This window comes from Panthera uncia (assembly GCF_023721935.1).
Source record: "Panthera uncia isolate 11264 chromosome C1 unlocalized genomic scaffold, Puncia_PCG_1.0 HiC_scaffold_4, whole genome shotgun sequence".
NCBI lineage: Eukaryota > Metazoa > Chordata > Mammalia > Carnivora > Felidae > Panthera > Panthera uncia.
Window position 1 is genome coordinate 55,486,656 of NW_026057585.1, and position 23,615 is coordinate 55,510,270.

Genomic DNA, 23,615 nt, shown 5'->3' on the forward strand with positions numbered 1-23,615 from the left:
AAAATCCCATTCTTCTGTGTTACCCACTTACCATACACGTTGCTAATTATATAGTCCTTCACTTAGTGCAAATCCTGTCTCAGTATGGTCAGTTGGAAGGATGGCTCAAGAACTGTTCATTCTTTATAAGTAATACTTTCACAAGGCCTCTTGAGGATGCCAGAATCTATCTCTAGCGGGGACTATGAGGCGGGCATGAGGCAGTGGGCAGGACAGTGGCAGAGATTGCTCTTTCAATCTGCTCTTTACCACTGTGCAGGTAGGTGTTCCCTGGGAGAACTTAGCCTTTCTGTCTTCAGAAATGATGTAACTGACTGCCTGCAAGCCTAAAAGAATTCCTACGTTTATTGTTCCCAAGGTGTAAGGCTTTGTTTTGTTTTGTTTCTTTTTCTCAATAAGAAGATGTAAGAGATGTGTCCGGATAAAGAAATCATGATATTTCCACATAAATCCATTTTGAGTCTGCAATGGCCTTCACCTATAAAATCAAATCTGACCACGGTGTTAACAAGGTGGTCAAACTGTCTTGAACAAAGATGCTTGGAGCCTTCCTTGTTTTTGGGGAAAAAAATATGACCAAAGAAAAAGATATTAAAATATTTGTACCATTGTCAGTTGACATTTCCTTAAGTTAAAAACTGTATCATTAAAATCACCCAAATCTGACAAACTAGAAAATTAAAAGGAGGCAGACAGAATCAAGGTCTAGTTCAAATTTAGCAACCACTAAAATATGTGTAATCACTGAAAGGGCGAAAGGGAGAACATTTAGACAGATGTCTTTGCGGGGAGTGAGTGTAAAGGGAGAGCTGCCTTTTGGTTGAAGCCCCATCAGGACTCCCACAGGGAGGGAGTGCCCACAGGGAGTGCCCACAGGGAGGCTGAGGGGTTGATTCCCCTCTAGCTGAACTGCCTGAGGGGAGCGATGGCCAGCCCCCCTGCCCTGACTAGGGGGAAGTGACACAGTGAGGCACGTTGGCAGAAAAGAAAATGTAAGAGACCTGGTGAGCTTTGAGGCTCTGTATTTGCTTCCACACACAGGAAGCAATGAAGTCCCCTAAACCTTGGTAGCCTGGCCTACAAACTGACACGGAGTTTGCAGAGAGATCTGGGTTGTGTTTCATCAGACTCCAACTCTACAGATGGAGTGAACATCCCCTTTTTCATTCCCTTAAACTCTACCAAGTCTAACTTCTAGAGTGCCTCAAAGAGAGATATTTTAATATATTTAAATATTCATATTCATTCTCTCTCTCCATCTGTCTCTCTGTCTCTCTGTCTGTCTCTCATGAACACCTGCTCTGTGCCAGGCTCTGTACTGAGCACTATGGGAAAGCCAAAGGTGAGCAAGACACAGTGCTATCTGAGAATGCTAGCGTCTAGTGGTGAGAGAGGAGTGTAGAAAACGAAAATATGGTATTAAAGGTGATACAAATAAAACTCGGTGAGATGTTAAAGGACAGAAAAGGGACACCTGGCAGGAGAACAGGAAAAGCTGTGCAGAGGAAATACGGATGGCTTTTGCGACATGCTGTAAAAGATGGAGTTGGCTGACAGGTTCAGATGGATGGGGGGAGAGGGTCCCACAGGAAGCAGCATGGGCAGAGGCGTGGAAGCAGGAACTGGAGGCAGGAATCCGAGGATCAATCACGGAGGGAAAGGAGAAAAGACAGGATGGTGCAAACCACGTTTTGCCATTTAGCTCAGGAAGGTAACATGTTAAGAATCAGAAACCTGAACTATTTGAAAACGGAGGGGAAAAAGTCCATTGAAATTGTTTTTCTTTTAAGAAGAAGAATAAATAATTCATAAAATGAACAAAGTTATCAACTTCCCATTCTGAACACCACTAAGATCGCTTGACCTCCCCACACTCTAAACTTTTCCCTTCATATCTCAAATATTAATAGGCACGTCACATGTTCCCTCGTTTTCAGAAACTCAGACATACTCACATGTGGGGATTTCCCTCCAAAAAATACCTAGTCAAAAATTCAATTTCATAGACTTTAATGTGATTCTACCACCTGCCCAGGAATGTGCTAGTTATTGGACAGAGGTAATCAAAGCAAGTTCAGGAATGCAGACTTGAACAGATCCCTGTGTATTCAAGTTGCAATTTTATTAAATGTTTATCAGTGACACCTGACAGTGAAGAAAAAGTGCATGAGACAGCGTTCATTGGCAAACTTGAAACAGTGAGATGATTAAGCACCTAATTGAAATAGTTTCTAGAATCTTAACTGCACTATTACATTATTAAAAAAAAATGAGAAGCCCCGTGAGAAAACTTTCATTTCTTTAAAAAAAAAAAATGCAGTAACTATCAGGAAATAGATGGGCTAATTTCTAAATGAAACCCATTACAGTTTAACTCAAATGAGTTAACTCAAATGAGGAACTTGAACAGCACTATTTCTTGCAAGGTCACAAAGAAATGTTGGAGGATATTGGAGTGTTTTTCCTTTAAAGAAATCTATTGGTATCAACAACTTTACAGGGCCTGGGTTAGCATTATTCATATCATTATATAGCCCAGGAAACACATACAGCTTTTCCTACACATGATCCAGTATTCAGAGATTTAGAAATTCCCACATGATTGGCTGGATATTATAGTTGTCATCCAGATGTTTGGAATCTAGAAGATAACCACACTGAATTTCCAGTATTTTGATCACATCTGTGCAGTTACCTCCTTCTATTATCTCTGTAAATCTTTTGTCTGCACAAACAAGTTACCAACAACAACAACAAAAAAGACACAGCCCTCAGGGCATGAAATTAAAACCTACTTATTGCTAGTAAATTATTACAGAACAACACACCCATAATCTTTGTTCCTGAAAAGCTAATGAATTCGAACTTTAATATATTAGCATTACTTAACATGTATGGGAACAATTTGCATGACATGTCTAATGTGCCAGTAGTTCACAAAAATCTTGAGAAGAAGCAATTTAGCCAGATGGTTTTGCTCTGCTGGCATTTCTATTTGTATTAAGGCTCCTCACAGGGAGGCAGGGGCTCTAGCTACATCATGATTTGGGGTAAAATATGCAGAAAGGAAGGTATAAGACCATTCATGTGTTCACACAGACAGAAGGGGATCAGAACACGTAAACCGGAGACGCTTTGACCTTCTGCTACCCAAATCTGTGTCATAAGCAGGCACTTTATACTATTTCTTATATGCAGTCTATTTAAACTGCCTAGAACACTGTTTTTCATAATAGCTGTAAAGGATACGAATACAGACTTGTTTCAGTTACTTTAAATTTACTTCTGGTGGCTAATCTAAATTCGAAAACTGTCATTTATTTTTATGTATACGCTGTGTGCTGTCCAATTGATAGAACATATATATTGATCTGAAGCAACAATGTACATGAGGAGGCACAGGTGAAAGTTATATTAAATAGCCATAGGGAATAAACTGGATTCAACTGGGGTTTACTAAAAAAAGAAACTTAGATCAATATATTGGATTGCTCCCTTTTGAAAGGCTTCTGCAGCCTCTCCAAAGGCAGTGTAACTCTGGAAACCTACTTCTGGGAATTTATCCTCAAAAAATACTTAAAGGTACAGATAAAGATGTTCATTACAGTATTACTTATAAAGAGGAACAAATTGGAACCACCTTATATGTTAGTGCTTCACTCATATGTTGAAGTATTTTGCAGTCATTAAACACATTTTAAAATAATAATGGCATCATGACATGTTTATAATAGGAGATAAAATGAATAAAACCAGTTTACCAAATGGTATATGTATACATATAGACACACATATGCACACACACATATATCATGATCAATTATGTTTAAAATATGCACAGAAAATGACTGGGAGATAAGCACAGAAAGCGGTTATCTCTGAAGAACGGCATTGTAAATGATTTTTTAAAAATGTCCAGTAATTTTTAATCTTAAATAAACATAAACAGAACCTGAAAACCCAAGTAACACTTTTGTTTTTACAGCAGTGCAAGGTAGGTAGAAAATGAATTTTAGAACCAGAAAATCCTGGATTGAATCCATTCAATCTCTTACTTGAAATGTGATCTTGGCAAGCCAATTAACCTCTCTCAGCTCCTACATATAAAGACTCCAGCATGATAAATATCATTTACTCACATAGGCATGGCCCTTTAAGGTGTCATCCCTCTGCGTATATCTAATGGGTTACATTTTCTACAGAAGCCATTCAGAAAGTAATCCCTAAGACAGGCTTAGCCAGCAAGATGGGAAATCTCCCAAATTCCATTATACTTAATATTAAAAGGATTGAAGAAAAATGCCAAAGGCATCCAATCAGGGACTATTGATTCCAATATCTGATTAAGGGTATTACACTCTGAGACATCTGCCTTCTAACACTTAAAATAAAAAATCCAATCAAGGGTTAATGTTATGATCAGACTCATAAGTAACTTATAAATCGGCACAACCCAGCTGATTGGTGATGTATACCAAAATGAATAGTCACACTGTTGGTACTAGTAATTCCAATTCTAGCAATCTATCCTAATGAAATTATTAAAGTTGGGGACAAAACGTATTTTCAAAAATATGCAGGAACCTATTTCATAGATTGGGACAAAAGTTAATGTTCTAGAGCAGAGGAATAAGTACAAATTGTTTAAAATCACATTTTCTAATTTTTTTATGAAATAAGAAAAGGTGTAAAATACTAATTAAGAAAATAGCATACAGAATATTATATTCAGCATGGTAGCAATCATCTTATGTATGTGTGTGTATATCTACATACAAATACACACATCAACATGCATTAAGGAGAAAATGCACCAAAATGTTAATAGTAGTTGATTATAGGAGAATATAATTTTATTTTTATTTATATGCTACCATATATATTAATTTTCTGAAGAGTATCTTAAAACTCATTTGTCATTTCTGTCATCTGAAAAAGTAAAAAGCTGAGGCAAAAGCAAGACTTGAACGGGTTATGAAAACCTAAATGAAGGGAATGACCTATTGCCTGTTCTCTCTGGTCACTCTTTCTTGACAACGTCCATCTCTTACTCCACTCTTGTTCCTCGACTTTTCACCAATTCAGTGTATGCAAGAGTCTGTTATTCTTGTAATAATATAAAAGTTCCTTATGGAGTGTCTTAGGGTTTTCAGAGGACAGATGTAGGTACAGTATTTTATCTCTAAACAAGGGATATATCCGCGTAGGGTAAGTACAAAGCATCAGAGTCCAACAGACCTGAGTCTGAAGCCCAGCTTCATCTCAGTTTCCTCTTTTTAAAAAGAGGACTAACAATCCCAATTTTGCAGATTTATAATCATAATCAAATGAAACTTAGGTAATGCTTATGAAAATACCTATCAAAGCACCTGCTTTCCAACAGTTATTTTTCCTTTGCATATTTAAACATGGTAAAATTACACTGTACACAGAATAGGAATATTTTGCAAAAAGCATTTATGAAAAATTATGATTTAAGATAATATGTGCCCATCTGTATTCAATGGGTTCCTAAACCAGAAATAGTGGCCAAATAATGGCAATGGAGAATGCAAATGCTAACCTTACACTTAACTCCTTGCTATAGGTGAGGGAAAAAGAATCCCTTCACCAGAAAGATCACACATTTTTTGCTATCATACCCAAAGTGCTGGTTAATATAGCTAAAATCTAGATGTATAAAAATAGCCAAGATTTTTATGGGATACCCCTCCCCACCCTGAGTTTTGGTCACTGTAGTGATTAAGGTGGAAAGAAGAATTTCTGGATTAGACAAATATTTTTGAAAATAAAAAAAACAATCATATTTTCTATAAAAGGGGGATTTAAAACTCAGTATTATCATTCTCTTTGGATAAGGTACCAAAGAGCTATCCTACGACAAACCAGTTTCTATCTTTCAACACACAAGCAAATGTGTATATACACCTCCTCCCTCTATGGTAATATTCTGTACACACTTCTTAGCATTCTCCTTTGCTGACTTAACACAACCCCAAGATTATTCCATGAATTCATATAGATTTGTCTCTTTGTTTTTAAAGTGTTCCTAATGTATATAATGTTTGTAGATATTTAGGTTATTACTAATCTTCTATTATAATCAATGTTGCAATGAATACTTATACATCTGTGTTCATGTCCAACTATGTCACTTACATTTAACATTTATGTATGTAAAGATACGTATGACTCATATATACTTTCATATACATGAAAAATTTAATTGTCTTCTGAAGTGGTTGAACCAATTTACAGTCCTCTAACAGTGCAAAAGACTGCCTATCTTCCACACACTTGCCAAGACTGTGGAAGATACTTTTTGATCTTTGCTGATCTGACGGGTAGAAATACCACCCAAGTCTTAATTTGCATTGTTCTTATGCTACATGAATGAGCCATCTTTCAAATGTTTTCCATTTCTCTATGTTTATACCGTTTCTTGGTCTTTCTATTAGACTATTGGTGTTTATATAATTTAACCCTCTGTCACATGTGTGGCAAATATTTTTCCCACTTTCATTTTTGTCTTTTTGTTTGTTATTTTTTTCCATGCATAAATTTTTGATACTCTTAAAGTAGAATTTATCAGTCTTTCCTTTCATGGATTCTGGGTTATATTTGTGTGTGTTATTTAGAAAGGCCTTCCCACCTCCAATATTATTTTAAAAATTGTTCTATATTTTCATGTGGCACTTAAGGCTTAACCTTTGTATGTTTGGTTTTTTCCTCCAGCTAGAATTTATTTTGGTGTAAGGATTTTTTTTTTTTTTTCCTGGACAAGTTACCCAGTTGTCTGGGTAACTTTATTGAATAATACTCTCCTTCCTCTCATATGAAATGCCACTATCGTCAAATATTAAAATATTGCATATTATATAGGTCTCTTTCTAATTCAGAAGAATATAAAAAATTGAAATGTAATGGAGATAGCAGCAGAACTGGTAGAGAAATTAAAACCAATGTGGAAAAACAAAACAAAACAAAACAAAACAAAAAATGATACCAATGTGGAAATGGATTGCAGTCAAGTTCCCTGGCACTAAATAACCTCAGACATTAAATTAAAAGTAGGTAAGAAAAAGAAGGAAGTTTTGGGATTGTTCTCTATCCTATCTGTAGAATTGGTTGCAAGAATCTATGATATTATAAAAACTTGTGGAAGTTTACAGCAAAGAATAGATTTTATTGAATGTAATTTAAAAAATTTAAAGGAAAAGAATAATGGAATAGTTCAGGCGTCACTAATGAAAAAGTGTTTTGTGAAAGGAAGCCACTAACTTATTTTTTCCCCCATTTTCTCTTGCAATTATCCATTGGTTTTTCTCTGAAAGAGGAAACAGTCCTTATGTCACCTAAAAATTGTGAAAATATGACGTATCATTCACTAGCTTGTTCTGAATCCAATTATTGATTACAACAGTGTGTTATACATTTTAAGGAAAAGTGTTGGTGAAAGGAGAGGGGTCATTATTTGGGTGGTAACTCAGAAAATAATTCTTCAAAGCACTCATCAACAGTCCAAGTTCTCGGGAGTCGTGGAGAATAAAGGAAATCTGCCTTGATCAACATCTCCTATTTTTCGTCTTTTTGCTGTTTTTGTTTGATCTCCTTCCAAATCTTCTGCTCTCTTCCTTTCCCTGATAACAAGAGTTACTCTCAGAAACAGAGACCAATTCATACTGCAATATAAATGGCCAACTAACATCTTCTTCTACATTTTTCCCATAGGGTTTTCACTGCAAAAAAACACAGAAGCTTTGGGCTAATGCAAAGATACCCCATAGGATGCTATGGCCAAGCGTATGAACCACAGGGTCAAGGTGGCTGGGTGTGAGTCATGACGCCGCTATACCTGGCTAAGAAACCCTTAATTAGGGTAACAGAAGTATTTACTTCATAGGATTATTGTGAAAATTAAAATAAGACAACACATACAAAAATACTTTTAAGGTGCGTGGCACATGAGTAAAAAGCTCAATACTTTGTTGTGCTGTGATTAATTTCAGATAAGCAGGCAGTTGTGGCTTAATAGCAACTAGAAATCATGTCATATTGCTCTGTAATTTGTACGAAGTATGTATGAGATAGTAGAAAGAGCATAGGAAGGCCTGCATTTGAGTCCAGTCCGGGTGACTATGGGAGTATGAGCTTGGGAAAGTAATATGCACTTTTTCTTTTTTTTTAAGTTGATTTATTTATTTTGAGAGAGACCAAGGCAGCACAAGTGGGGGAGGGGCAGAAAGAGAGAGAGAGAGAGAGAGAGAGAGAGAGAGAGAGAGAGAATCCCAAGCATGCTCTATGGTGCTAGCACAGAGTCCAAGGCGGGGTGGAGGGGTGGGGCTCAAAATCATGAAATTGAGAGATTGTGACCTGAGCTGAAACCAAGAGTCAGATGCTTAGCTGACTGAGCCACTCGGGAGCCCCCGTAATCTGCACTTTTTAATCTCAGCTTCCTTGTCTATAAAATCCTGACCAACCAGGACTCTTAGGAAGACAGAACAAGATAACGTATTTGTGTACAGAGTGTTGCTAACCAAAAAGCATTGAACATACATTAATTATTATACTGCAAAATTTCCATCCCCATCATAGATTATTGTTATATTCTTGGTTAACAGGTTCATACTCATTCATATAATGAATGTATGTAAGATTCACTGTAGATATAAAAATAAATAATAAAGGAAACTTGTTATTGCATGCTTCTTCTTTAATAGAATTCTAGTTTAAAAAAAACCAAAAGTTCATGGCTAAGAAGGCATGGAGAAAAATGTTATGAGTTTTTTATGCATTCTTAAATTGAGTTTTTGTGTTCCTAATTAATTAAAAAAAAGAAAATATGCATGTTTTATCTTCCATCATAATCCAAAAGCATTTTTTTTCCCTGTTATAATTCTAGGCTATGATGCCAATCTGCAATTTCTTTTCTGGATAAGTCCATTTTTATAGTATGATCTTGGTACTAACCTATTATATAAAAATTGGATGTTACAATACAATTAAGAAAAAGAATACTGCATTTGGAATCATCATATCACAAATAGACCCAAATGTAATGAGATATTTCTCCTATTCTTCAACTGTTGTCCTCAAGACTCTGAGGACTATCCATTCAATGTATGGCACATTTGAACAGGAATCCCTTCCCAATTAATGGATGATGCACATGGAAAAACTCAGTTAACTGCAAAGAGCTTTCATAGGTATCATGCTACTATAATTTGCACCAACTGGTAAGATACCTAATAGACATGTCAAACATAATTTGGTCAAACCAAACTCTGATCCCTGCCCCTCACCCAGAATGACTCTTCCTGCAATGTTCCCCTCTCAGTTCATGGCAACTCCATCTTTCCAGTGGCCCAGGTAAAAAACCTAAGCCATTGTTGATTTCTCTCATTTTCCCCCCCTCAACCCAATATCTAAGGTGTCAGCAAATCCTACCAGCTCTCCCTTCAAATAATTCTCACCACACCTCCTGCCCCATGTTAGTTCCTGGATTCTGCAACAGGGTGCCACCTCCCCTCCCTGTTTTAGTTTTCTCTATTAGACCTTATGGTCCCTAGGTTACTAATTTACTTATACTTTGATTATTGTTTGTCCACAGGGAAGGAGACTGTTTTGTTCACTTTTGCATCCCTTGTGCCTAAAATAGCAGCTGCAGGTTGAAGACACTCATTATATTGATTAAAAACAAACAAACAAACAAACAAACAGCCTCTTAACTGGTCTCCCTGCTTTAATTCTTGCCCCCTACAATCTATTTTCAACAAAGCCTTCAACGTGTTTCTGTTAAAAACTAGGTAGTTATCACTTCTCTACTTCCTGTCTTGGTAAGAGTAAATGCCCAAGTCTTTACAAGGGCCTACAAGAGCCTACATTATTTACCTCACTCCCAGCTCCCAGACTCATCCACCTTACCTTTGACCTTGCCTTCTCCTACTTTTGCTTCCTCATTCTGTTCGCACCACCCTGGCCAGGTGTACTGGCTGTTCTTTCTGCTTGAAAAGCTCTTCCCCCTACAGCCTCATGGCTCATCTTCTCACTTCCGTCAGCTCTTTGCTCAAATGTCCCCTTCTCAGACAGGCCTTCTCTGCCCACCCTGACAGTCGTCCCCTACCTCCACCACTCCTGACTCCTATGTATGCCGACAGACAACCGACTTACATCACCCTACCTTTTATACTATTTTTATTGACTTTCTTCCCTTCTGTAATCTGAGCTCCACAAGATCAGGGAATTTTTAAAATCTCTTTCATTTCCTGCTCAATCCTAGCACCTAGAACACTACTTGGCAAGTAGGTGATGGTCAATTACTATTTATTGAATGAACGAAAGAAGCAATATTCTCTCAGTAGGTATCTAAACCCACCAAAGGTAGTTAGCGGGAAGAGAACACATCCATTGTGAATGACTCTTACGGGTTATCCGTATTTGTTATGGTATCTGAAAAAGATCTGACATAGTAGTACATCAATCTTTCTCCAAATAACTGTTAACTCTACCCCCATGCCCCTGGTTTTGTTTGTTCTGTTTTGTTTTAGGGCACTAGTAAGGATTTCTCCCATTAAAATGTATTTATTTCATAGGCAAATTTTTTCCCAAATCTGCCTTACCCATGTTTTTCTGGCCACAGCTGCAAAGTTGAATATTTGATGCCAGAGGCAACTGATTAGGTTAAAATACATACTCTGCTTTAGGCTGGCATCCATTTGTATTTCATTATAAGATGATATTAAAAATTATGCCTTGGACTCTTAACTGTCTACAGCACGGCACATCTGTCACCCCAGTTTGTCCTGTCAATCTGCCTAAGAGAGTGGGTATAGCAGCCAGTGATACTCCCATTAGCAGATAAGGGAGTTTGAAGCCCAGAAAAGTTGGTAATATAGGAGACCCTTGGCATGATTTCCTACTTGTATTTTGAAAATTTTATCTTACTGGAAGTCATCTCAAACGCCAGGTAGAAAAGACTGTCCTGGGTCATACAATTAGTGTTTTTGAAAAAAGCCTCAATTTCCAACATGCTATTGGGATCTCGAACATCTGTACTTAATACCTTGTCATGATATTTCTTCTTGCTAAAGTTGAGCTCTAATAAACTGGCAAAGATAAACAGGATCCAACCACCCTGTGATTTTAATTTCTAAGAAAGTACATAATTTATGAAACTATATTTTTTGCCCTAAATTTTTATTCAGTGGTAATCTAATTTTAGACATCCCCTCCCCCCACCAGGCTGGTTTCTGAAGAAAAGCGCTACTTTCCTCCTCAGATTCAAAGTACCAGACTATTATCCCTACTAAATAGAAGTCACCCTTTCCAAAATCATCTTTAGCTAAGACTCTGTGCCTAGACCAAACTCCCTCCCAAGTGCTCCTGTAGAACCCAAGCCTTTGTCCCAGCGTTGTCTCCTGGGAACTACCCATTTGCCAGCTGTCTCCTTCCACAGGATCCTACATTTCGGTAGAGCAAGGATTAACCATCTCTGTATCCCAAGCAGCTAACACAGTCCTTGGCACATGATAAGTGCTCGCTATATGAAGGCTGAATGAGTGAATGAAAGAAGGTAGTCATCAAGATGCATGCTGAGAGAGGGGGAAGCGATTTTACTTAGATATTTGTTCCCTTCTATATCTTTGTGGCCTCTTTCCCTCTGATCACTTTCTATTTTCTAGACTGTAGAGTTTAGAAGTAAAAACCAGACATGACTTGTCCTGCTCCTTTCTCTTAGGAAGACAGGGGCTGGTAGGCAACATGCAGCCATCTGGACCTCCGAGCTATCAGCTCTAAACGGGAGGGCAGACCCCACTTGGGAAGGCCTGTGGTGGTCAGACATTGCCAGCCACTAGAGATCGGTCTGTGTAACTCAGGGGTTCAGCATTAGGAAGCACATTTGCTTACAGTTATCAACTAAATTCTCTGATAGTAGAAGCGATAGTCTGGTCTTCCTTATGATTTTTTCTTGTATTTTATTTATCAATTGGTTCAGAAATCAGGGCATGGAAGAGGAGTTTGTGCGTGTGCCTGTGGTGGCGGGGGGTGGGGGGGAGGTGTTCCTTAAATGTCTTCCCAATGTGGACCAGCGGGCTTTGAGATTTTTAATTTGAAAGGCTCCCCTCTGCTATAAATTACATGTCCTCCAGCCTATCAACTGTCTTATCAATAAAGGAGAAGATGGTAAGGCGAGCTATTGCTGTGAAACAACACATTCTTGTGAATTCAGCAAACCCCAGAAAAACCCAGAAGCAAGTCATGATGATAAAAGCCTTTCTATGCCACCAGTAGAACATTTTATTTTGCCTACATTCCTAGAATCATATGGTTCAAAAGTATTAAATTACCTATATCAAACTTTTGGGCTCTCTCTCCTGATATCCTCCTTTCCCCCCAAATCTTTAAACCCTGTTCTAATGGACATGCAACCATATGAATTAGATCCGCCAGGACCCCATCCACGCTTCTTCACATAATGTTGAGGGAATGCTTGAGGCTGGGCATGAGATGATGACAGATACCTTCCTATACAAGCCATTTGATTTAATCCATGGCGTGGAATCCAGAAGTATGGACCCAAAGGCATCAGCCTGATTTAGGGTTGAGTAGCTATATGTGTCCCACAGACATACTTCATCCTTACCCAAGCCTGGAAACTGCACTAAGAGTTTTGGCAGATAATAAAAGACTTCAACAATTTATTTCGCGGTGGCGCTTATCATGGCAGGTTTCACACAACCCTGCCAGGCAGGTATCATCACCCACATTCTACAGATGAGGAAACAGATTTGAAGAGACACACAGCCAGTAATTTAAAAGGTGGGGGGATTTGAGACCGTATCTTCCAGACTTCAGTAACTGCACATGGTATTCTGATTCTTCCACAGGGCCACAGGGGTCCCCTCCCATTGCTGGAAAATGTACTGTGAATGCATGGGACATTGATAGTGGAGAGGAATATGTATTTAAATGAAGAGGAAGAGTATTACTGGTAGGCTTTTAAAGTACTGTGTCATTGTCCCGTGCAGAGAGGGAGAGGGTGAACAGAAAAGTGGTGCACGGAGGGATGTACGGGGCACAGTAATTATGTGACTACCAGTCTGTAGGCCGTTATCCCCCGTGACTAGATTTAAATAGAGTTTGGGGATGGTGACAACATAGGCTTATTTTTCCTCTCTGGCCCTTTCCCTCCTGCACCCAATATCATTATGTCCCCCAAACTGAAAGTAAGGAACCTAGGAGGTCTAGATCATCCTTTGTTACACTCATTGCTGAGGTCTACAAAATATCCCTCCTCATGCTCCTGTCCATTCAACTTCTGTAACTGCTGCTCAAGTTCTCGATCTTAACATTTCTTTCCTGGTCTCCTCTCATGTTTTCCTCAATGGATTCCTTGCCTCCAGTCTCACCTTTGAAGACCTCCTTGGAGACCTGCTCTCCTTAGCATTAGTGTCACAATTCCTATCCTTTCTTACACTTTGATCCCTCAGTAAAGGTTTAAGGAGGTGCTCATCGCATCATCTGTCAAGGTTAGGTTGTCCATCCAACACCTCAGAACTCTGTCTCCGGCCATCACTCTTTTTTGACATCGTTCCAGGTACTAACAAAAGACAAATTCATGTGATCGAGCTATTCCTATCCCCTTGTCATCTTTAAAATATCGGGAACTATCCCTCTAATTCAGCAACTAATCATTCCTATCATCTAAAAAGGTTTTTATCATCTGATCACATGTTCCCATACTATTCAGAGAAGAGCCAAGAGTTTCTTTTCTTTTTCCATCCCATTATACTTTCTATCACCTCCCCCTGCCACAACTGACCATGCACCACAGTTATCAGCTCTGATCTTCTGCCAGGCTCTTGCTCTTGGTGAGTGGTCAAGGTACACATCTTTGAACTGTTACTTTGATTTAAACCTTTTTTTCCTGTGTGATGTATGAGGTGCACAGCTCATCAAATGCATTTCTCTTGGACTGTAAGTTGCTGGAAGGCAGGCCTACACAAAAGCAAAAGGAGCTTTTTGCTAATAAGAATGTATGCAAGTAGATGCTGTTTGATGATCTCTGTGTTTGAGAGCACTCACAGCTACTGAAATAATATGCAAAATTTAAGAGTCATATCTTGCTCTCAGTCTTGGGCATATAGTTGCACCATGTTATCCGCCCAAACACCCAGTCACTTCCACATCTGGTGTAGTTGATGGTACCCGAGAGTGGTGTTCGCTGTGATCTTGTCTCGGCCCTGCAAACCCACGCTACAACCGTCGCTGGGGTGAGTGCCTATCACTAGAGCCTGTGCAGTTGGAACGAAACTTTAAATGAGGATTCAAGTACACAGAGCTTTATCAGTGACCGGCGCCTCGTCTCAGCCGTACTTACTGGGTGAGGTCGGGGAGGCTGCACCTCCTTCTGTTGATGTGGTTGGAGGCTTTGTGTCTGGCACCGGCAGAGGCACAGGCCTGGCCATCGGTGGTGGCGGCGGCGGTGGCAACATTGGGGTGGGAAGGAATGGGTTGTGCACTTTGCCTTGGCTACTCCCGTTGGGCTGTGAGGGCGGGAACAAAACAAACACGCAGAAGGAAAAGAAGAAACACATACCGACCATTAGCGGCTTCTGCAAATGAAACGTGCATTAGTCCATCTTTTTATGTAAAATTACGAAGTATTCTAGCTGCTTGAATTCTTGCATAAGAGCATATGGATTAAAAAACTGTTGGGTTGTCCTTAAGGCATTCCGCAAAAGTGTAGTCTTAGGCACACATGCTCAATGTAGCCTCAACTTATCTCTCGAATTACTTTGGCCTTCTTTACATCCTGCTTCCGTAAAACGACCTGCCAACTTGTGCTTGGAATGTTTCACTTCTGTATGAACTGCTACCTTCATCATCATTCCCACGAGTATTATTTATTTCATATGTAAGTGTTTTATAGGTTGTGGAATTATTCCGTCATGTCTATTTACACAGATACAATAAGGTTTCCCAAATATGCGTCGGAAATTAAAAATAATATTTTATTTTCACTCTTCAAAGTTGATATTATATAACATTTAATAAATATGTTAAGTGAACATGAAAAATTTCTTTCACATATTGTATAACATCAGGCACAGAAACTTTAGAATTGAGCTGTCAAAATTCTGCTAGGGAAAAATATCACTTCTAATTTTGATTTAAATTATATAAGCATATGCCATAAAAGTCATATTTATTTGGCTGCCTGATGTTAGAACAACCAAATAACAGCTCTTTAACAAAAGAAAGTTCCCCTCTGAAGAAAGCAATAAGATCCATTTTATTTTCAAGTTTTTCAAAATAGTCCCACAAACAGACCTGCCTTAAACCCTATAAAATATTGATCAAAACACAAAACCAGGAGTTTGATACTTATATACGATAATGTCATGACTATTTTTAAAAAGTTAGAAATTTAAAAGTGAGATTCTTGATGCTGGTGGTCACTTCAGACTTTTCATGGTCTCTCAGGTGGCCTTTCTGACTCCAGACTTCAGTGATACTGTGCAACCAATAATAACACCTGGTATTTAGGCTATAGTCCCGAATCAAAATTCAGCTGAGGGAGATCCAGTTGTCCCAGGCTTTTGAGCATAAGCTTATAATTCTGCAGACGCAGCCTCAGTTAGCCCCTCATCTACATTCTCTTATATATTTGGTATTGTTCCTCAAAGATATCTTGTCTGACAATCAGAATCAGAATGTCTGACAATTTCTTGCTAGCAAACTTGTCCGTGTGTTATTTCTGAGTGGGCTGAAAGTCCGTAAGTGAATGCTTTGGAATAAGCCAAGCAAACGAATACACAAGCAAAAAGAAAAAAGGCCCCATATTGATTTGTTGTCTAGACAGAAATGTATCTGCTAACACATCACCAGACATTAGTCAAAGCTGCCTGTTCTGTCTCAGATATGCAGAATCAGGTATTTCTGCACGGGAGGAAAATCAGTGACAGGGCCGTGTGATATAATATTCTAAATTAGGCAATAATAATTACGGCTCATCTGCGGCTTCGTGTGCAGCTATTAGGAGAAAAGGAAAATCACATGTAGCTTTCTGTTGGTCATTATTTACTATTCATTATTATTATTATTATTATTGGCTTTGGGATGCAGCTATCCAATTGTAAACATTTAGTTCCATTTTGAAACAAAATTTGTGATTTTTTAAAAATCACTTTTACATTTGGAATATTATTTCAAATCGTGATTATTTGGTTGCTTAGAGAAAAAATGAAAATATTCATTTGAAGCTGCCGAATACTGTTTAGCTTTATACAAAGATAAGTGGGAAAGATAACCTACTTGCAGAAATAACAAACCATAATAAACTGTACTTCGAGCATCTTGAGTTCAAGTACTGGTCAACTTGATCTAAAGTGTTAGAAGACTGTATTTTTAAAAAATATCAACTTAGCTGATCTGAAACATCTGTGCCCCCTTCATCCCCGTACCCCTCCCTTCCCCTCCAAATCATTATTTAAAATTATTTGGTCTTTCTATTTTGTTAACTGTGTGAGCTCGAGGGTTAGTGTGTGTGAGGTGGAATTATCAGCCCACAGACCTTAGAAGGTTATACAGTTCACCCTTGAGATGATTTATATCCATAAACTTGACAGTTGCGAACTTAACACAAACACTTTTTAAACCCTGGCCAATCACTCTTAGAGCAAGTTAACTTTCCCACAATCTAGAATAAATATGACATTTGCCTGCAGTCCATCAGCACAACATTAGAGCACAATGTCACATGGTCATAAGGTCTCCCCTTGTTATTTTTACATTCGGTTAATATTTCTAAAGAAATTGGAAAAAAAAAGGAGGTCTCCTTACATTGAGGAACCCCACCTGTCCAGCCTGCTGACCAGCATCAGGGCAGACAAGTTGGACAAACTCTTTCAGCGTCTCCTGAGGGTGATAGCGGATGGCTGGGTGAGAGAAGTAAGGTCCAGGCTGTTGGATAATGGGCGACGTCGGAAAATGAAGAGTCGACGGTGTTGCATGCGGGCTTGCTGTAGGAAAAGAAAGCGTCAGAGTCACGAAGAGACAGACCCGCTCTGCAACAGCTCCTAAGCCCGGTCCAGCTTCCTTTTTCTTTCTTTCCTGACCCAACTCTTACCACTGCTCATGTGGCTGAATTTAACACTGGGTACGTCTGATAGATTTTCTTCCTCAAGGCTCTAAGACAAACATGGAGGTTAGATTAGGGTAGAGTTTCAGGCTGTCTTTCCATTTTCAGTGGACATGAGTTATAAAGGCATTAATAATCCTTGGTGAAGCTGAAGATTATTCATTACCTTAAGAGCCTTTTTAATGAAGCAAGCAATAAAAAATGTATTTGGTAGATTAGACCTGATTTAACTGACATTACATATGACAAATTCTAGTTTGCACATATGGATCCTCTTTCATGCTGAGCTAACCCATAGACAATAATTCATTGTTAAAGCTCTTATACCCCTTTCAAGGAAATTTCTAGGGACTAATACAGGATGAAATTTTTTTGAAGTATGTAGTAAATGATCACTTAATGAACCTGTGTAATTTGGATGCCTCACTTTACATGGAAGGTTCACGTAGCCTTTTTTTTTCTTTCTTTTTTCTTTTTCTTTTCTCTCTCTCTCTTTTTTTACATTTATGCTTTTTTTTTTTTGGCCAATTCAAAGCCAAAGTCAGAAATGCATAAATGTTAGACAGGGGAACCCACAGGCTGAGTGGGCAGTGACCCCTGCTGAACTGTGGGCCCTCTGCCCATAAAAATTGATACAAGATCTCAGACAACTATTACTCCTTTTTATTTGAGCCCTGCTAAATTTTATTTGTACAAGAAGATTACATTAGATTAAAAAACTTATGTGAACCGCTTGATAATGTTCCTGAGAGAACTTCTGCCCTTGAATTCGAAGGGTGATTGATAAAATCTGCTGGAGAATAAGAGCAGCACACAGGGAGGGTCGGAGATACTCAAACCAAGTGACGCCAAAGCAGCAGCTTTCCTCAGGGAGGGCCAGAGAAACAGCCCCCAAATAAAAGCAGGGGAGAGTGTTTATCCTGCCTTATTACTCTTTGCAATTTAAGTCTTCAAACTCTGGGAGTCCCTGCAAAGACCAAACAAAGGGATGCCCCAATGTTTGGGGAATAAGATTTTCCTAATACCGAGAGGGACTCATAAAAGTGTGAAACAAACGAAGCAAGACAGGCCACACTTTCTTCCACTACCCCATAAGCATGGCTGAAGACTGTAAAAATCATACATCGCCATTGACCACTGGCCATGGTTCTTTGTTCTTTACTGGGATATCTTTAGTATTGGGGTGCTTTGTAATAATTGAAATGGCTAAGGACTTGGGGGTTCAGAATAGCATCTGTAGCTTGCAAAGAGTGCAAATGGGGGTTTGGAGTAGAAGTGAGTGTCTTAATCCACATCTTGCAGATGATCTGAGGGGACCCTTCATTCATGCAACCTTTAATCTATCCCATAAACACTGATGGGGCTGCTACTATGGGCATGGGATACAGCAGGGTGCCAGCACACGGAGTTTGATCTTCAGTCATGCAATTGAGGGCATCTTGAACATAGCCTATTGAAACTAGAATTCTTGTGATCTTCTACCCGTTATACGTGCTCTTCTTCCAGTCTTTCCCATCTGAGTAAATAGCTATTTCTATTTACTTGTTCACTGTCAGATCCCCAGAAGAGTGTCTGGCCCTCCATAAATACTAGTTGAACGTACAACCAGCGATTGCATACAAGAGTGGTACAGAAGCCAAGAACCATACAGATAGACTTAAAACTTTGGTTTTTTCCCCACCTGGAAAAAAAGCCAGGGGGGTTATAGAAAAACTAGTAAAACTTAGGACTTCACAAAATAAATGATAAATCTGGTGATGCATTATTGCCTCTGAGCTTACACCCACAGGCTAAAACGTTAAATGGCTCTGGTCATCTCTTACTTTGCCAATTGTGCTTTAAAGAGCCAAAGGAGTTTTGTCTAACCTAACCATACCATCTGATATGGTATGGTTGTCTCTACTGGTAGCGAGAAGATGTGACCCAGCATCACATCCGACCAAAGAGTTTCTAGTCAGGGGCAGAATGTAGTATTTCCCAAACAAGGCTGGGAACATAGTAAGCACAAAAAAATGATAGGCTCAGTTTCTGCAGCACGTCAAACACAAATGTGGGAACTTTGTTGTCAAGAGTCCCGGGGAAGCAGACCTTCATGATAAAGCGGCAATGCTTCAGGTGCTCAAAGGAAAGTGATAAATGATTGTTCAATTATGAAATTGTAGTGGCCAACAGAGAATGCTGCCCAAGGCAAAAAATCACTTGAGTAAATACCAGGTGGATAAAAGTTAAAGAAACTTGACAGAGGGAATCATTCAACTCATCTCGGGATCCCTCCGTTAATGTTAATAAACACCCCTGCCCTTTTTGTTATTGTTGTTAAATACGTAAAAGAACATCGTTAGCAACTTAAATTTAGATCTTAGTTTACTGTATTTTCCTAAAACAATTTCCCTTGTGGCCCCGAGTTGAACAGAAACCTAAGAACACATGGTACTACATGAAATTAATTCTACAATGACTGACTTATAAGGACCAATTAATTCTTAATTAGCACCAGGAAATCATTTAACCTGTAGTTTCAAATTAGGCAATTGCTGAGTCTGCATTTCAGAGGGTTATCCTTCACAACCCTTACTTTCTCATGCCTTGGACCTTCTGGTTCACTGTGAAACTGGGTATAAATCATTCAAGATCCTGAGCTTTAATTTCTTCAAACAGAAAATAGTTGTGTTATAGACATCGCACAGTTCTGTTAAATATTATTAAATACATGCTATTTCTTTAAACTGCTAGTATTACTGGATGAGACCCTTGCTCTTCCGTTCTCTAAAGCTCAGCCTTCAGCAACATCTAAATTCGTATTTTCTTCTCTCCTATTTCTTGTCTTCTCTCCTTTCTCTTGGATTAGATGTTTTCAGTGTGCCTATATGTTTATGTCTAAGTAGTCTCAAATCATTTTAGAAAGTGTCATTGGGGTTAAACCAATCAATCGCCCAATCAGTGAAATTCATTAAAGGTACATTGAGATCTTCCGGTCAGGGATCCTACAGAGAGAAAGAAACTACCATTATGAATCTGGTGTGGTGCTAACGTAATGCACAAAGAATGATAAAAGTCCAGATTTTTGACAGAGGAAAACATCTCTTATGGACGTATGTGTGTGTGTGTGTGTGTGTGAGTAGTTGACACAATAAAAAATTATAGCACATTATGTAAATGCATATTTAGGTCCTTTAAAATGTGCATTATTTACTTGAGAGTCAATAAAGGCTTTTCTCAAGTGGTTACAGTTTATTGCAGTGCATCCGTCTGTATCCATGCTGATGTTAATACAATTTTGTGTATTAAAAGGCACTACAAAATTGGCTGCTTCTGGGGTCTAATACTCTTAGTACCCTAGGCCAGGAGCAGCAGAGAGTGTCAGAAACACCCTGCTCTGGGTGGATCTCACTAGCGGTTTAAACTTTAACCAGAGGCCAGACTTATGTAAAACAACTGCTAGGCTTTTCACAAACAATATGAGTAAGAAGGAAGGAAATTTGATCAGGTTTTCTTTGGCCAGAATAGCACTGCCTACACATTCTGAACAAAGTAGCCACAATTCAAAAAAACAGGGAGCCAGAATTTTCTAAAGGGTGTAGAGCTCAGTTATTTATTACAAAATGATCATATTACTAGATACTTATAAAAGAGAAAGCAGGTCAGACAGGTTGGTTTACTTGTTTGTACTCCATTCCCCTCCCCTCACCCCGCTTCTTTAAAAGATTTTCTTGGTTTTAGTTTGAAAGAGAAAAAGCTAAAAATTTGACACTATATATATAAGTTAAAGATGCTTTCTCCTTTATTTTTTTTTAATGTTTATTTATTTTTGAGAGAGAGACAGAACGTGAGAAGGGGAGGGGCAGAGAGAGAGGGAGACACAGAATCCGAAGCAGGCTCCAGGCACTGAGCTGTCAGTGTAGAGCCCGACGTGGGGCTTGAATCCACGAACTGCGAGATCATGACCTGAGCTGAAGTCGGATGCCTAACAGACTGAGCCACCCAGGTGCCCCAAGATATTTTCTTCTTTAAAGCAGATTTAAAACTGGAGACAGAGAAGGTCAAGGTCATTACTAGGTTATTATGTATGTTGAGAGACTTTTTGATCCAAGTGACTCTTGGTCTATGAGTCCTCCATAGCGGGAAGGCCTTATAGACACATATTCTAGCTCAAAATAAGATGACGTCAGGGAGGCATAGCCAGGTAAGTTTGGAAACTTGTATTTCATTCTTTTATAAATCTTGAGGAAACAAAAAAAAGAGAAGAAAGTAATCCCTCCTCACCATTTTTAGTAGTTTTGCCCAAACTCATAGAACCTTCCCACATTTTTCTTCCAACCAAAATTTTATGGGTGAAATATGTTCTTGTATTTAACCTGACATAGGATTAATTGCTTTACTCCTCGTCCACAAACTGTCATAGATTCTCACAGATTGGACAGGGACTTGGATTCTTTTCACGTTAGCATTTGCTTTCGAGACTCCAAAGAAAAGCTATCAAGAGAGCAGCGCAAACAATAAAACCTAATCCCCCTTCAGGTGTGTGCTTTTAAGACCGTGTTACACACAGCCCTCTTCCCTCACAGAAGGAATGATCACTCCCAAGCCTTGGCATTTGTAAAACTTCACAGTCTTACCATTAATCAACACTGAGTCAGTGGCAACAGGTGAGAGTCCAAACTGTTTCTGTGTTAGCACCATTACCAGAAAAAGCCACTCATCTCTCTTCAGTAGTAAGATGTTCTTTACACAAAAATAACCATTTCCATCAAGCAATGGGTGGCATTAAGAACTCCTGACTACTCATGTTTAAGAAGTAAAGGTTTTAATAAGGCAGAACTTTAAAAGAGGAAAGTGGAAGAAAAAAAAATACTGCATTAAAGAAAAAAAAAAGCCTTCCACAAAGGCAAATGGAATTTGAATTATTTGGGTTGTCAACTACTATGTACTTGGCTTCCTCAGAAATTCAAAACCACAGTGTATAACACCACTGTAGCCTGCCCTAAAGCTGAGAAATCTATCTTAATGGTCCATAGCTGTAATTTATAAATCATGCATGATCAGACCTGCCACTTATGAAAGCCCAGGAGTTTGGAGTTACGGGATTTATTTTAACGGAGACGCAAGGAAAGGGGAATTAGCAATGGTTTTTAAACCATTAGGAGGTGGAGCCTTTTCTAAATCATAAACCTTTAAGTTGAGGCAAGCCAAGGTTTTCAAAACACACAGTGCATACCTTTAACATCGCCGAGATGCATGTGAAAGACCTGGGTGTCATATGAGAGAAACATGACCTTGCATGATGACGGGGGAAAGCACCAGTATTTTTATATTGCTGCTACCAGAGTAAACTTGATTCTATGCTACATTTCTAAGATGACTGGTGTATTCTGTTCCATTTTAATTAAGGGGATCTTCAGGTTGGAGACCGAATTCTAACGTCTTCTGCAAAAGCAGACAGAAAGGGGGGCGGGGGGAACAGGCGAAGTTCTTTTAAAATTTTTATTTAGATCAATTTTACCTACTTAAAGACTCTTCTTGCTCTGAGGCCCTGGCTGATAACCTTGGCCAGGGGTGGGCAAACGTTTTTTGTAAAGGCCAGAGAGTGAAGGGGTTAGGCCTCGTAGGCTGCATGGTCTCTGTTGCAATTACTCAATTCGGCAGCTATGCTTCCAAAGCGGCCACAGATATTACATAAACAGATGAGTGTGGCTCTGTGCCAATTACATTTTTATTTTCAAAAACAGGCCGAAGACTCGATTTAACTTGTGGGCCCCAGTTTGCTGGCCCCTGGTGTAGACCCACATAATTCCTGTTCACTCTCCAAACATTTGCCATGCTCTGCTCATGGGTTGAGCACCTGACAATCACTTTCATCTCTTCCCCATCAAACCCTGTTCTTGTCCTGATCAGCCTTTCTGCTGAAGCCTCACCTTTCGGAAGCTTTCAAAGTAATCAGCTTGCCTTCTGTATTTCTACTAACTACCCATCGCCACTCTTTTCTATGCTGGGAGCTTGTACCTTTTGACCACCTATACCCACTCCTCCCATCCCCCACTGTAGCTCTTTGCTATCTCTCTTCACCATTATTTAACCTGCTTTGGTCTGTGCTAGTTTCCCACACCTGTGTGTGTATAATTTCAAGTTAAACATATGAGTAAAAAAAAAAAAAAAAAAAAAAAAAAAGGGAAAGGTATAATATGAGGACCACGGGCTTTAGAGTCAGATAGATATAGATTCAAATTCTAGATCTTCCACTTAAACCAGTTATGCCTTAAGTTTCTGAGCTTCTCTATGACTCAGTATTGCCATCTGTATAATGGGGCTAATAATAGATTTGTTGTTGGGATCAAATGAGACAAAGTATATAAGGCACATGGTGTAGTTCTTGACCATGTGGGTAAGTGATCAATCAATAGCTTCTTTTATTGGTTATACTATCATAGGGATGGAGATGAGGATGGGAGATGAATAAATTGAAATTTGTTCCCAT

General features: G+C 38.9%; 1 protein-coding gene across 7 annotated transcripts in view; it reads right to left on the reverse strand.

The window, feature by feature from the left end:
* NFIA (nuclear factor I A) overlaps window positions 1-23,615 on the reverse strand; it is a 373,386-nt gene that overhangs the window by 38,508 nt on the left and 311,263 nt on the right. For 6 of the 7 annotated variants that reach the window (XM_049618572.1, XM_049618571.1, XM_049618569.1 and 3 more), the window contains 2 exons: window positions 16,846-17,024; window positions 14,381-14,546 (listed from right to left, as the gene is read on the reverse strand). In XM_049618572.1, coding sequence (XP_049474529.1) covers window positions 14,381-14,546; window positions 16,846-17,024 — 345 coding nt within the window. The remainder of the gene's footprint in view (window positions 1-14,380; window positions 14,547-16,845; window positions 17,025-23,615) is intronic. The other variant, XM_049618566.1, reaches the window with a different exon arrangement.